Genomic DNA, 12,823 nt, shown 5'->3' on the forward strand with positions numbered 1-12,823 from the left:
TGAGCCAGCACACAGTCGACGCCGCACAGAAGCCAGCAGACAGTGATTCACAGTGCGTTTAGGTCATTTGTGACTTTCTGCAAAGACAAATTAACTAATTCTTCTAACCTTCCACTCGAGGGTCGTTTAAATACCAGCTTTGAACAATAGAACCAAGACGATTTTTGGAGGTGTTCAAACTAGACCACCTCCTATTTTTAACACAGTTAACCTGAAAGTTAAGGAGACGCAGTCACCAGGTAAAACTCCACAGCATTACCACCTGGAATTAAAATGTGTATTCATTAACTGGCTTCTGATCAGCCGACTGAAAATCACAGGAACTTCCTGAAAACAAAACATTATCCCAACTGTCTGCACTATACTGTAGCAGTTTTTTTTTCTATTTCCAGCAACATTTTCATAATGGAATGTTAATTACAACATTGACAGAGAAATGAAGTAATCATTAATGTTCTAATGATTAAGCAGAAACTAATTAGTCAAACGGGTGTCGAGGAAAGGCTGTGATTGAAGGATGCAGGCAGATTAAGTTGCTATGAGAGTTGTGTAGCTTTAGGCTTCACATTCCTCCACTAACTCCTTCAAGGACAAAATTAAATCAAACTGTTTATTACAGATCTGACTTCCTTGAATACCCCACTCTTTTGTTACACATGCATAACTGTATTCTCAGCAGGCTTTCCACGCTGTGTTAGTTGAAAAATGGCTCTGAAGCAGTTTGTTATTGCTTGTGGTTGATCGTTGGTCTTGGTGTGCGGCCAAACAGTTACATAGCTTTAAGTGTGGCTTGCTTGTGCTCAGACACTTACCAGTAAATATGAAAGCAACAACATACTATTACATATCACCCCTGAGAGGAAAAAAATATCTTACGTATTTCAAATGTTGCAGCTGAACTGTTAGAAGCCCTGTTTAAAACATATACACCCATCTGTCAGTTTATTAGGTACATCCAGCTAATGCTGCCTAATACAACAGTCCTGCAATAAATCCTGCCTTCATGAAGGCTGCAGTGCACTGACAGGTGTTTCTGTTATTTAATCCATCCCACTGATGTCAATGAAGGAAGGCTAAATACCAAACACCTTTCTGCAATACAGTTCAGCAGCACCACAAACTGCATCCTCCAAAATGATCATACAGTTGCACCAACATTTCTCTAAAAACAAAAACTGAACACCACAAACCTTCAAGAAACTTTAACGCAGGACTGTTGTGTTAGACTGTATTAGTTTTAGCTTGGTGTACCTAATAAACTGGCAACTCCGGTGTATGTTTCTGTGGATAAAATAGTATTACCTGTATTGTGTCCAAAGTAACACAATGTAGCAAATGGAATGCAGTACTTAATGTAAACTGCACCATTCTTTGACTGAGTCATATTATTCTGGCAGCGTTCCTGACAGGAGGAATTTTCCCAAGACAAACTGAAGTTAGTCACTGCGGCCGTTCAGATACAACCAAGACTGGCCAGAACTTTTAGTTTTTGGATGCAAATACTAAAAATTATGTATTTTTCCCCCTTGCCACTACTGACAACTTTTACTTGGCCTAGATGGAAAATGTTTTGAGACAAAGAAAATTGCAAGGAAAAGACAAACATGTCATTTAAACAGGACTTCTGTCAGGAAAACATTCATTTAAACTTTAAAAATTCTATAGATCAAAATCTTGAAGAACAAAGTAAATAATAGAAAATTAGCTTATAAGATTGATATGATCTTGTCTTCATACTGAGCAGCAAAGTATACAAGATTTCAGTCTAAATATCATTAAAACAATGAACTATACTAAATACTACACAATAATGCTGCACTATATGATGATGCAGTGTATACAGTTACTCGGGCAGCTGTGTATCAGGTTACCGTCACAACACAAACAGTTGGAGAGGGTTGTAATGGGAGGAGAAAGGATGAGTTATTGTTATGGCTGCACTCAGTGCATCAGGAAGGTGGCTGACACAGGGGCTCTTCAGGGAGTCAGTGACTATATAAACCTGGCATGTAGCCTCAAATCTGACTGGGTGACCTACAACGCTTATTTTCCACTGGCCTCTCAACGATAAAGTTAACAAGATTTGGGCTTAATCAAAGAGTGGCTTCAGGTAAGATCTCTCTTATGAAATGACGTGGCAGTGCCTGAGGATGGTTTTTCCTTGCACAAGTCTGCCAACTCCACCGTTTTCTGCCTGCCTGCATTCTGACAAGAGCATTCAAATATGAAAGAGATTATAACATACAGTGGGTACGATAGTTGACTAGCTTTGACGCTAGCCTGAACATGTTCCAAAAGTTATGGGACCATTATTACAGCCCAGTATTGTTAAGAGCATACTGTGAACCTTGGCTGGTGACTTCCCCCATTAGTTTCCATTTAGACATGCAGTGAAATGACCAAAGCAGGGTGAGTCACAGGGGAACATCCCACCTCAGCTGATCAAGTCCTCACATCGGAACAGTCTCCCGCAGAGAGCGTGAAATTATGTGCATGGATTTATTATTGGACGTAGATGCAATTTTTCCCTTTGTCAGGGTGTTAAAGTCAACAGCCAGTGGAACAACACCAACATTCTTGCCACCTGACTTGTAGTCATGCACAAACACGTTTAACTTTTTGGCCTTTCCACATGTCCTGGTATGATCAAGTCCTCACCTATCCAAAGAAAATCATTGTGATCACCTTTCTGTGAAGGGGAAGGAGTGACTTTCAACGCAAGCAGCTTCACAAGAGCAAGTGTTCTTTGGCTGGGTTTCAGTTCAAAAAGTGAACACCCTCCCCCTATCATAATTAATCTTTCACAGATCTGTGGGATGAGGATGATGCTATGGCTCAGCTCAGATTTGATACTTGGCTGTGAAAATCATAGATCACAGTTTATTGCTGTTGCCTCACATTTATCAACAGAGTTTTCAGCACTGCAAGGCCATAAAATTCAGGAATATTTAATAATCAAGGTCGGTGAAAGTAGGTGAAACATTTGGACAGTCCAGCTGACGTCTGACTCTGAGTCTTATTAGACAGGAAATGAAAACAATACTGAGGTTTGGATGTGAAAGAATTTTTACAGCCATGCCCTATATTTACCCACGTTACCATTCAGAATGTATTTTTGCTGAACGAGTTAGTATTTGACAGTAATGATAATATTTAAGTGCCCATTTCATTGTCATGTTCATGTTACCAGAAGCCATGCAAGTCTGCAGCCCTGTAGAACTTTACACTGTGAATCTTATTTTTTTGTGTTGGATAAAAAAGCTCTGTAACAGTAGCATGCAAACCAAGTGCAAAGCAGCAGATAACCATGAACTAGTTTTGCTAAATTGCCTGTGTAGATACTTTTGATTAATTTTTAGCCAGGCTCGCGGTGCGGCAATAGGGCTGGAAATGTTGATCCGCTGAGCAGTCCACCACTTTGAGACTGAAATATCTTAACAACTATTGGGTGGATTGCAATGAAATCTAAATATTCTTGGTCACCAGAGGATGAATCATACCGACTCTTTTGATGGCCTGACTTTTCATTTAGTGCCACCATCAGGACTTTTGAGATTCAGAGTAAAATCTCTCAGCAGCTATTGGATGGATTGCTGTGAAATTTGCTACAGATATTCAAGGTTGCCAGAGGATGAATTCTAATAACACTGATGATCCTCCACCAGCAGGTCAAAGGTTTCACTTATTTGGTGAAATTTCCAAACATCCATTAATGGATCAGCACGAAAGTTTGTACAGACATTCAATGTTCTCAGAGGATGAATCCTAACACACCTGAATCTCTTAATTACTGTAGCGCCACCACGATCTTCACATTCTAGGTTTTTATTGAAATATTTCAGTACTTCGTGGAAAAATGTTGGACAGTTATTGATGGTCCCCAGAGGATGAATAGTAATAATCACTTTGGCAATCCCCTGACGTTTCATGGAGCACCATCATCAGGCCAAAATCTTAACTGTCAAACACTTCAGTTTATGACTAAAGTGCAGTAAAACTAATGATATTCCCATCAGCCTCAGTTGGACTTGTGTTAAGTGTTGTTAGCATGCTGACATATTAAAATTAGCTGCTAAACATCAGCATTTCCTCATTGTCACTGTATGTATGCATGTTGGCACACTCAGGTTAGCATTTAGCGCCAAGAGCTGCGGGCATGGCTGTAAACTTGTGGCTGTAGTCATGTGTCACTTCAGATCCAAAGAATATTCGTAAGGAAATGAGACATCATGTCCATGATTTAGCTCATGAAACTCCCTATAGGCATGTTTGGATTCTCAAAGCTTATCAAGACTGTGCTGTCATTTACACAGGGGAACGTTGTCCAACCATCTAATTCCTTTCTAAAATCTAATTAGTTAAGAAGACACTGATTTCCTTTTCTTTTCTTTTCTTTTTTTGCTCCCTCTCTAGTTGCCACGACGACAGGGATTACCCACAACAGCAGCTGGAGAACTATTTGAAAGAAAGAGAGAAGTCCTTTCCTGCTCCCACTGTGTAGATCTTTAGGGAGTGTGTCAGATGGGCCGGCCCAGTGGAAAACTTTACTCAGTTTAACATGGACTCATGTGCTGGAAACACACATTTAAAAGGCTCCTCCCTCAGTTATGACTGTCCCATGCGCTGGGGGAACTTTTACTAGGTAGAGCAGAGGAACAGTAATGAAAATATACCATATATGGTGTGTTTGACATAAATTCTGTAGACAGATATGCTTTGCTTTCTTACCATAGACAAAACTTTGATCACAGTAATTAGTGATGTGGAGGAAACATTCTTTCTGGTTGGTGCAGATTGGTCCCATATGTGATTCTGGCTTTATTTGGAAGTGGCAGCCCTGAGCTGTTTTCCAGCAACTTCTGAACATTTTACACGACAGCGCCTCTCCTCACACAGCATGCAAGCAGCATACTGCACGTACTGCAATTACTGCTCCACGATATAGTTTGGCAAGTAACTGCCACTTAAAGTATTTTCCTTTAAGAATTTTGCCCTGTCCTCTGCGACAGAGTGCCACACAAGAGAGAGAGAGAAAACAAACAGCGATTCATTCTTCCATTGTTGTCCAATCAGAAGCAGCCATCCCACACAGGCCAGCAAGTCTCAGCATGGTAAGCAGGGCGTGAGGGGGCAGAGGCAGGCAGCCACATAACGCAGCACTGGGTTACTATGAAGATATCTAACTTACCTTCCTTGTACATGATTGTCAGTGTTGATAATAATATGTGTATCCTAACCAGCGGGTGGTGGCTTAATGGCAGCTCATGTCGGACTGCCTGTGTTGCATCTGAACAACTTACATCCAAACCAAAAAACAAACCCTCACATCCATACAACTGAAAAAGACAAAGAGACCTCAGCTACTGTTGGCTAACCTGCTGTCTGATTAAACACGTTTTTCAGTGAGGTGAGGCACAAAGCTTCTCTTTCATCACTGTCATCGGTCTGTTGCACAAAGTCTAAAGCAGGGGCTGTGCTACACTTACTTATCTTTCCCAATGGTTTCGTAGTCTTTCACAATCACGTCTATGAAGGAGCTAGGGTCCAGCCCAGTGCCTTTCAGATCAAACTCAAGCACCTGCAAGACAAGATGAGGGATACAGAGTCCATCAGATGTGATAACTCAGCCGCTGTTATGTCCTGAAGAAGCAACCTTTTAATTAATGATTTGCTAACTCAGCTATGACGCAAAACACCAAAACAGCTGCATCGAACTCACCGGTCACATTATCAGTTTACGTGATCAATACACACTGTGACAGTCATATGATATGATACCATGTGATATGGGTTATCTTGTAATGAATCAATTATTTCTGCTTTTCTGAGCACCTGGTCTAAATTAATAAGATATCTACATGTTCGACCATGTGACTGCGTGTTTTTGTACCGGAGAGTTACCTCATTCCACACAGGATTCACCTCACTGTCAATCGATTTTGTTTTCTTCTTCTCATCTGAAAAGGAAATCATTTTTTGTGAATATTTATTGAAAGATATTTGCAGTTTCTCTTCGCCACTGCACACTCATTTAAAAATGAAACAGCGTATTCTTTGCAGAGGAAATACTATATGGTACATGATTTCTATAAGATTAGGACACACATAGGTTGACCAAACCAAGAATTCACCTAAAATCATTTTATGCACAGTTGAATTTTTGTCTAAACTGGCACTGTTCTGCATGCTTTATGGCAGGAGTGATGTTTGTGTCAGCAGGCTGCAGTTTCTGCCTCAACAGGAAAGAAGGAGGAAAAAAAGGCAGGCAGAAGCTGCCACACCTGTGGGTGATGATGCCACCAAAGAAAACAGCTGAGAGGAAGTCAGGCTGATTGCCAGGATCATTTCCACTTCAGGAAGAAACACCATTCTGTGCCTGATATCAGTTTGATCCAGCAGCTGCAGGCTCATTTTCCTAAAATTTCTAACTGATAGTTTCCCTTCATTACACTTTTTTCTGTCTGAGCTCATACTGCATCCTACAGGTCCCAGCATGGCCCCTACGCGGCTGTATTTTCATCTTGGCAATGCTTTGACATGTTGGGAAAGTCTTAAATGGTGCAATCCAACCTATGCTGATTAAGCTTTTAAACATACAGCATTTAGAGGGAGTACACTGACACTTAAAGCCTAAACTTTTTAAATTTTAAACTATTAGTCTTCCAGATAATGCGCAAGTACACGAAAGCTAAATATTACTACTGTAGAGTTTATTTATTGCATTGGCTACCACATAAATATCACAGCAAAACTATTAGGTCCATAGAGTGATGTCATACTACATAAAAGTATGATCGACACACTTTACACCCTCCCAAGCCATTTTCCTGTAGACTTCAAACCATCAGAACTTTAAAAGAAGACTTTTATAAAGAAACTTACCTTTAAAAATCACAGAGACAACTGGATCAGGATTGCCAACTCTCTTTTTAGGCAGACCTTTAGCTGATTCCACTACCACCCGCAACATGTCAACAACAGGTTAAAACTGAGGAGAAAAAAAGGCTAAATCAGTGAAGGTGAGGAAAGAAATAGAAAAAAAAAGGAGGTCTACGCAAGAAAGTCGCGCTTTGGCATCCTCATTGCCCCATCACTGAAGCACACAGGGCAGGGCTGAGGCTATTTCCAAGCCCCGATGGAGAGGAAGGGGGGAAGTGAGGGCGGGTCACGGGTGTGCGATTACTTTAGCGGAGGATAGCGAGCTGTTGCTGCCATCGTGTGAGCGCGGCTGAGTGATGCTCTGAAATCAGCTTGTACAAAACTGACTGGAGAGTTCACCAGAGTCAACAGTACATTTACAGACTCATTTAACCCAGAAAAACATATGTTATAGCAGCCTGGGCGATTGTTGTGTGTGATATTTATTGTATATATTAATCACTCATTGGGTTTCGCTGCAGCGCTGCCTGTTTAGACGCTGGTCAAATAGTTTTACTGTGGCTCCATCTAGTGGCCGTGCTGGGTAATAACGTGTATATTCGATAGTGGGGCCAGACAAGGGTCCATCCCAGCCTCACAGAAAGCAAAAACAGGCCTAATGTAATGTCTCCTGGAGTACTGTACTGTACTTAGGTTTTGAGGTACTTATACTCTGTCATCAGTCATTGCTACTGTACACTCCTCCACTACATTTCAGAGGCAAATTTGCACTTTTTACACCACTACACATCTTAAATACTAGTTACTTTGCAGGTTCAGATTAATAGTATGGAATATAATCAATACGTAATTTAGTTTAAATATAAAATAGTTTATACTATATATACTTTATAATAGTTTAAACTCATAAGATACTCAGTATATAAATTAAATAAATTTAGCTCCATCTTTACCAGCTGCATCATAAAAGTGATGTTCACAAATGAAAAATTGTGTGTAAATGAATGCATCCATATAATAATTATAATCCAATGTAAAAAGGGCTACAGGGCACAGGAGGAAGCCCCCTTGACTGAATGAAAATGCAATAACATGAGAGAAGTGATGGATGTATTAGTTGTGGCAAGGGGTCTTAAACACATTAAATCATTGTTGTGCTTATGGTTGTACAACGTGATTGATGATTTTACTCTTGTTTTGAACTATTTGAGGAGTATAACACAGTATGCTGCAGCAGAGTAGCAACAATCTTGACATTACGTAGCAGGAAAAGTTACTACCTGTGCTTTTCATCCTATAACAAGCCAAAACATGCCATCATAAAGGTGTATTACTGTGGACCAGTACTTCTTTTGTCCATTAGTGGTCATTGCATCATATATCAAATGAAACATATTTGAGCCGTCTACCTAGGTGAAAAAATATTATACTTAAAGTCTAATTTTTGCAGAATTAAAACAAAGTACACTCTGTGATATTTTTGTCACCTTCAAGTATACCTTAGTGAACTTAAGTAGCCCTTGAGTACTAGAGTAATACTTGAAGTGCATATAGTTGCTATATTGCTTTTTCCAAACTATAAGCACACTGAAGTCCCCAGTGAAGATCAAGATTCATGAGCATTCAACACACACTTACATTACAGTTGTATTATATCGCCAATGTGTTGAAAATATACCTAAAATGAAGTGAAATTAAAGTACACTTTAATTAAGCAGAAGTAAATTTTTTAAAAGTATATGTCAAATTCAGCACAAAAATTAAAACGTACTCGTAATGACTTTTCTTTACTTAAATCATATTTCTAATATCTAGCACTTTTGACCTGGGTACAGTTAAGGCTACTGGTGTGTACGGGTCTAATATTAGACAAGGTGCAAGGAATTACCCAACAGACCTGCTCCACTGAGACCTGGGTACCTTCATTAAACATAGTGAGAGGCCACTCTGCTTACTGAAGTGGTAAGAAAAAGTGCTGTGGGTTGCCTGGCAATAATTAAACTGCATCACTGAGAGGACTATAAAGCTGTAAGAATTAAAAAAGAAAGTATTACTTGCTTGTTGCTTTTTCTCTTTTAACATTGAATATACTTACACAGGACAAACCACTATATAAATAAAAGGTATAGCCGTTCTGCAGAGTCTCCATTATGTTAGAACAGCTGAACCAACCTTGTGCAAAAGTTACCACTCTTAACTCTCCTGGGTCTGGACTAACTTTGCCTCTTTCAATGATTAATCCACTGAGGGCTGGTCTGTGTGGTTTGTGGCTCTGTTACCCCCAGCAGACTTGCAGTTATTTTGGAGACTCTCATCTCCCCACCGTCTTCTCACCAGCGATGTGTTGACTCTCCCCCTCTCGGAGTGGTCAAACACTTCTGACGGGCGGCTCATTGATCCACGGACCTGGACATTCCTTCCCTATCTGGAGACAAGAAGCTTTGTTTGAGCGAATCATGTGTGCCTGAAAAGACAGAGGGAGGGATGGAAACAAAGACCCTGCACGTTTAGACTCAGGGCACAGTCAGGATCTCAGATTGGCCTCAGCACTTTTGAGGCAGACTTGTGGTTGCCGCATCTTGGTTTGCCACCAGGATACGGATGTAAAGAACACTGACCAATGTGGATTAAATCTGGAGCATCTGGCATTTATAAGACTTTGAAGAGGGGTTTACTGAGTTTATCAGTATGGATTCTGTAAGAAACAACAAAAATCCATGGGTGTGTTATGAGACAGAAGTGCCACACAGCAGGTTTTGGTGAGTTTTCTTGTTCTTTCTTATTTGATCTTGATATATTTCATATTTCATCCATCTACCCACTTGCCCATTCTTCTGTGACATTAAAAGAAGTTTGTCAAGTTTTCTATGAAGTTGTGCTGCATCCTTCTGGTTCTGATTCACATATTTTCTCCTCTCTGACTCTGACAAGGATTTCCTCCATCACTCCCACACACCATCTCTTTCAAATACAACCATCTTTTACACTTTCAGCACCTAATGCACTTTTATTACTTAATTATTTTACTGCTCCATGAGCGATGGTTGATTGTGAGAAATTTGCATGATGTAAAGGACCACTCATGCATGTCCTGATGGACCTAGACGGGAGCTCACAATGGTGAGACATGTGACTTATTGTTGCAGCTTGTAGTCTCCCTGAGCAACAGGGCCACACAGGAGCTGCTGGTGGTGAGGAACACTTTGATCTCCCCCATGTCCCCCAAAACCCACCTTATTGGCCCCATCACTTACTCCACATTCACAACATTTATCAAGTACACACATCTAATTCTGTCAATATACATATATTCCTACTACTCACTGCATGTTTCAGGTGAGTATTCATCTCTTCAAATGTGATTTTAAACTTTTTTGTATCAGCACTGTGTTTGCCCCAGTGCTGCCACTTGGGGGCGCTGCATTCATTCTTCATCTGACCAGATGTCAGTGACTGGAAGGAATTAATAAATGGTCAAAACTCAAACACTAAAATAAGTGATGCTAAGACATCAAATGGAGCCGATTTTGGCATCAGTCCTACCCAGGCCCAGCGTTTTACTTAATCCTTAATGCTTAAATCCTGCATGTGAGTCGAAAAGCTGCACAAATTAGACTTTCCTTTGAATGATCATTGCCCTCCATTTTGCAGTGATCCAGCCTGTGGGGTCAGTCCTGCAGAGAAACTGAGCCCAGAGCACCTGCAGCTCCTGAGAAATGCATTTACCTGTCCAAAAGATGGATTACAGATGCATGAAAATAGGCTGAGTGTGAGGAACAAAGGAGGAAATGAGGAGCATGGAATGAAGTTGGAAGAGTTTCGGGAGGTTCTGAGGTCTGTGGTTGGTCCAGATATTGAGGACACATGGGTTGAGAGATTCTTCAGTGAGGTAAGGAGAAATAATATGTCTTTGTGAAAATACAGACAAAATAGAAAAACACATTGCAGGCCGTTATACAATATAATCCAGCACATCCCATCAGCGTTAAGTCACTGTGCCATCAAAAACATTTTAGGAGGACTTCCAGAAGATGATGTCTGTGATGACTGTGGGACTGGTAATTGTTTTCATATCAAGGTAGATATCAGTTGTACCGGGCAGGTGAAGTGGCAGCAGTTGTGTTCCTACCTGCACCTGGAGTACACAGAGAGAGAGCGCGCCTCCATCCCCAGAGCAGCTCTCCTGGACTCCCAGCCACAGATCAGACACTGCTCTCACAACAAGGTAGGATCAACGAGTCCACATCAGGTCCACTGAGAAGGACAGGTGCATCTGCACGGGATGCTCCAGACTGCACCTACTTTGTGTCTACCTGCCCTGGGACAGGAGATACAAAGCTAGTGGCTAAATCTCAAGGCATCTCTTGTATTTCTATGAAATTAGCTAATATTCTTTGGACAAATATATGCAATAACAAAAACATTCTTACACTAAATATAACCACACCAAACCTTTACCGAGCTAAGCCCAATTAAATCAAATGACTAACAGTTAACTAAGTTAGCTAAGTGAAAATGGTAATTGTGACAAACCATTGTATTGAGCATTATTATTTTCATTAGTTATTTTCACCACAGCTCTACAGACCTTTATCTGATCTTTTAGCTTTTTTTTTTTTTTAATTATTCTTTTATAGTCCATAAGTTTACAGCAGTAACAACATGCTGGTCAGTCTTATTCTTACCAACTCTCAGGCAGAAGTTTTCCCCAGAAAAGCTTTGCTAACGCTCTAAGCTAACTGCTGAGCACCAGTCAAAGATAGCAGTTATGCTAGTTGGTGAAGAAAGTCCAACGTTAGCAGGCTACAAAGCCACATATTATCCTCAGAAGTTGGCGGAAACCAAAACAAAGCTACAAAAGAAAATGACTATTGGACTTACATTCGTCAGGTGGGTGGAAACACAACTCCAACAGGAAAAAAATGTTTACTTCATGTCTGCTGCATGTGTAAGCTATCAATTGCTTGCTAACCTGGTCGCTAGCCATGTTAGCCAGGTGTGTGTGGCAGTTTTTCTGCTCTGTAGTGGCCAAAAATGAGAATTGTTTTGTCAAACTTATCCATTGTTCTCATGTTAGATACGTGACCTGGGCACAGTCATGAAGTGAATATCCAGTGGGGGGTGGCAGTGGTTGTGGTTTTTGAAGGGGATTTCTGTTATAGCTGCTTCATGGTTGTCCACAGTGAGTCATGTCCTTCACATGGGCTTTAACAAATGAATAATATTGGTATTCAAGTATAAATCTTAAAACACATTCATCAGTTTTTACAAATGACACTGAATAAAGGTGCTAATGCTATAATGACTATAATGGCACCTTAATACAGCTCCAAAAGTTCACACAAACAAGTTCACAAACTGCATTTTCCTCTCGCACTATTTTTGTCAGTTTTCTTTTCCATGCTCTTTTAAAGCAATATTATTCCACTTATACCTCCACAGCGGGAGCCAACCGTGCGTGTGGTTGCTGTTTCCCATCCTCCTCCACTCCGCTATATTAGTGTCAGTAAAGGGGGTCAGATCACTGTCTGGAACAGCAGCCTACACATCCTCAAAAGTCTCGGGGTGAGTGACATCATGATGCTACTTTTACATCCACATGGAAGCTCAAAACACTCACACCTTTTTCTGTCCAATCCTCTTTAATCCAGCTTGCTGGAGACCCGACAGAGGAAGTGGCCAACACGAGAAGATTCAGAGGCTGGACCACTGATGCTGTCTATATGGCCAACGTCCACAGGGTTGCCATAGCAACCGACTGCAGGGACTTGCACTTCGTCAGTGTCTCCACAGCCAGTGTAGTTGAGGATGTCCACCTGTTTGGTATACTTGATTGTACTAAATTCCACTAAGCTGAGCTGGTCGCCAATAACAATCAAGTACTGCACAAAAAAACTGAATGTTTAAATGTTAAATATTTGTCTCATCATTGCTCCAAGGGTTT

General features: G+C 40.7%; 1 protein-coding gene across 3 annotated transcripts in view; it reads right to left on the minus strand.

Moving 5' to 3' along the window:
• Nucleotides 1–7,059, minus strand: part of LOC121624875 (myoferlin-like) — a 26,502-nt gene extending 19,443 nt beyond the window's left edge. For all 3 annotated transcript variants that reach the window (XM_041962829.1, XM_041962830.1, XM_041962828.1), the window contains exons 1-3: nt 6,883–7,059; nt 5,902–5,957; nt 5,487–5,578 (exon numbers count right to left, since the gene is read on the minus strand). In XM_041962829.1, coding sequence (XP_041818763.1) covers nt 5,487–5,578; nt 5,902–5,957; nt 6,883–6,970 — 236 coding nt within the window. In that variant the 5' untranslated portion in view covers nt 6,971–7,059. The remainder of the gene's footprint in view (nt 1–5,486; nt 5,579–5,901; nt 5,958–6,882) is intronic.
• Nucleotides 7,060–12,823: the final 5,764 nt, after the last annotated feature.

This window comes from Chelmon rostratus, chromosome 21, assembly GCF_017976325.1.
Source record: "Chelmon rostratus isolate fCheRos1 chromosome 21, fCheRos1.pri, whole genome shotgun sequence".
Classification (NCBI taxonomy): Eukaryota; Metazoa; Chordata; class Actinopteri; order Chaetodontiformes; family Chaetodontidae; genus Chelmon; species Chelmon rostratus.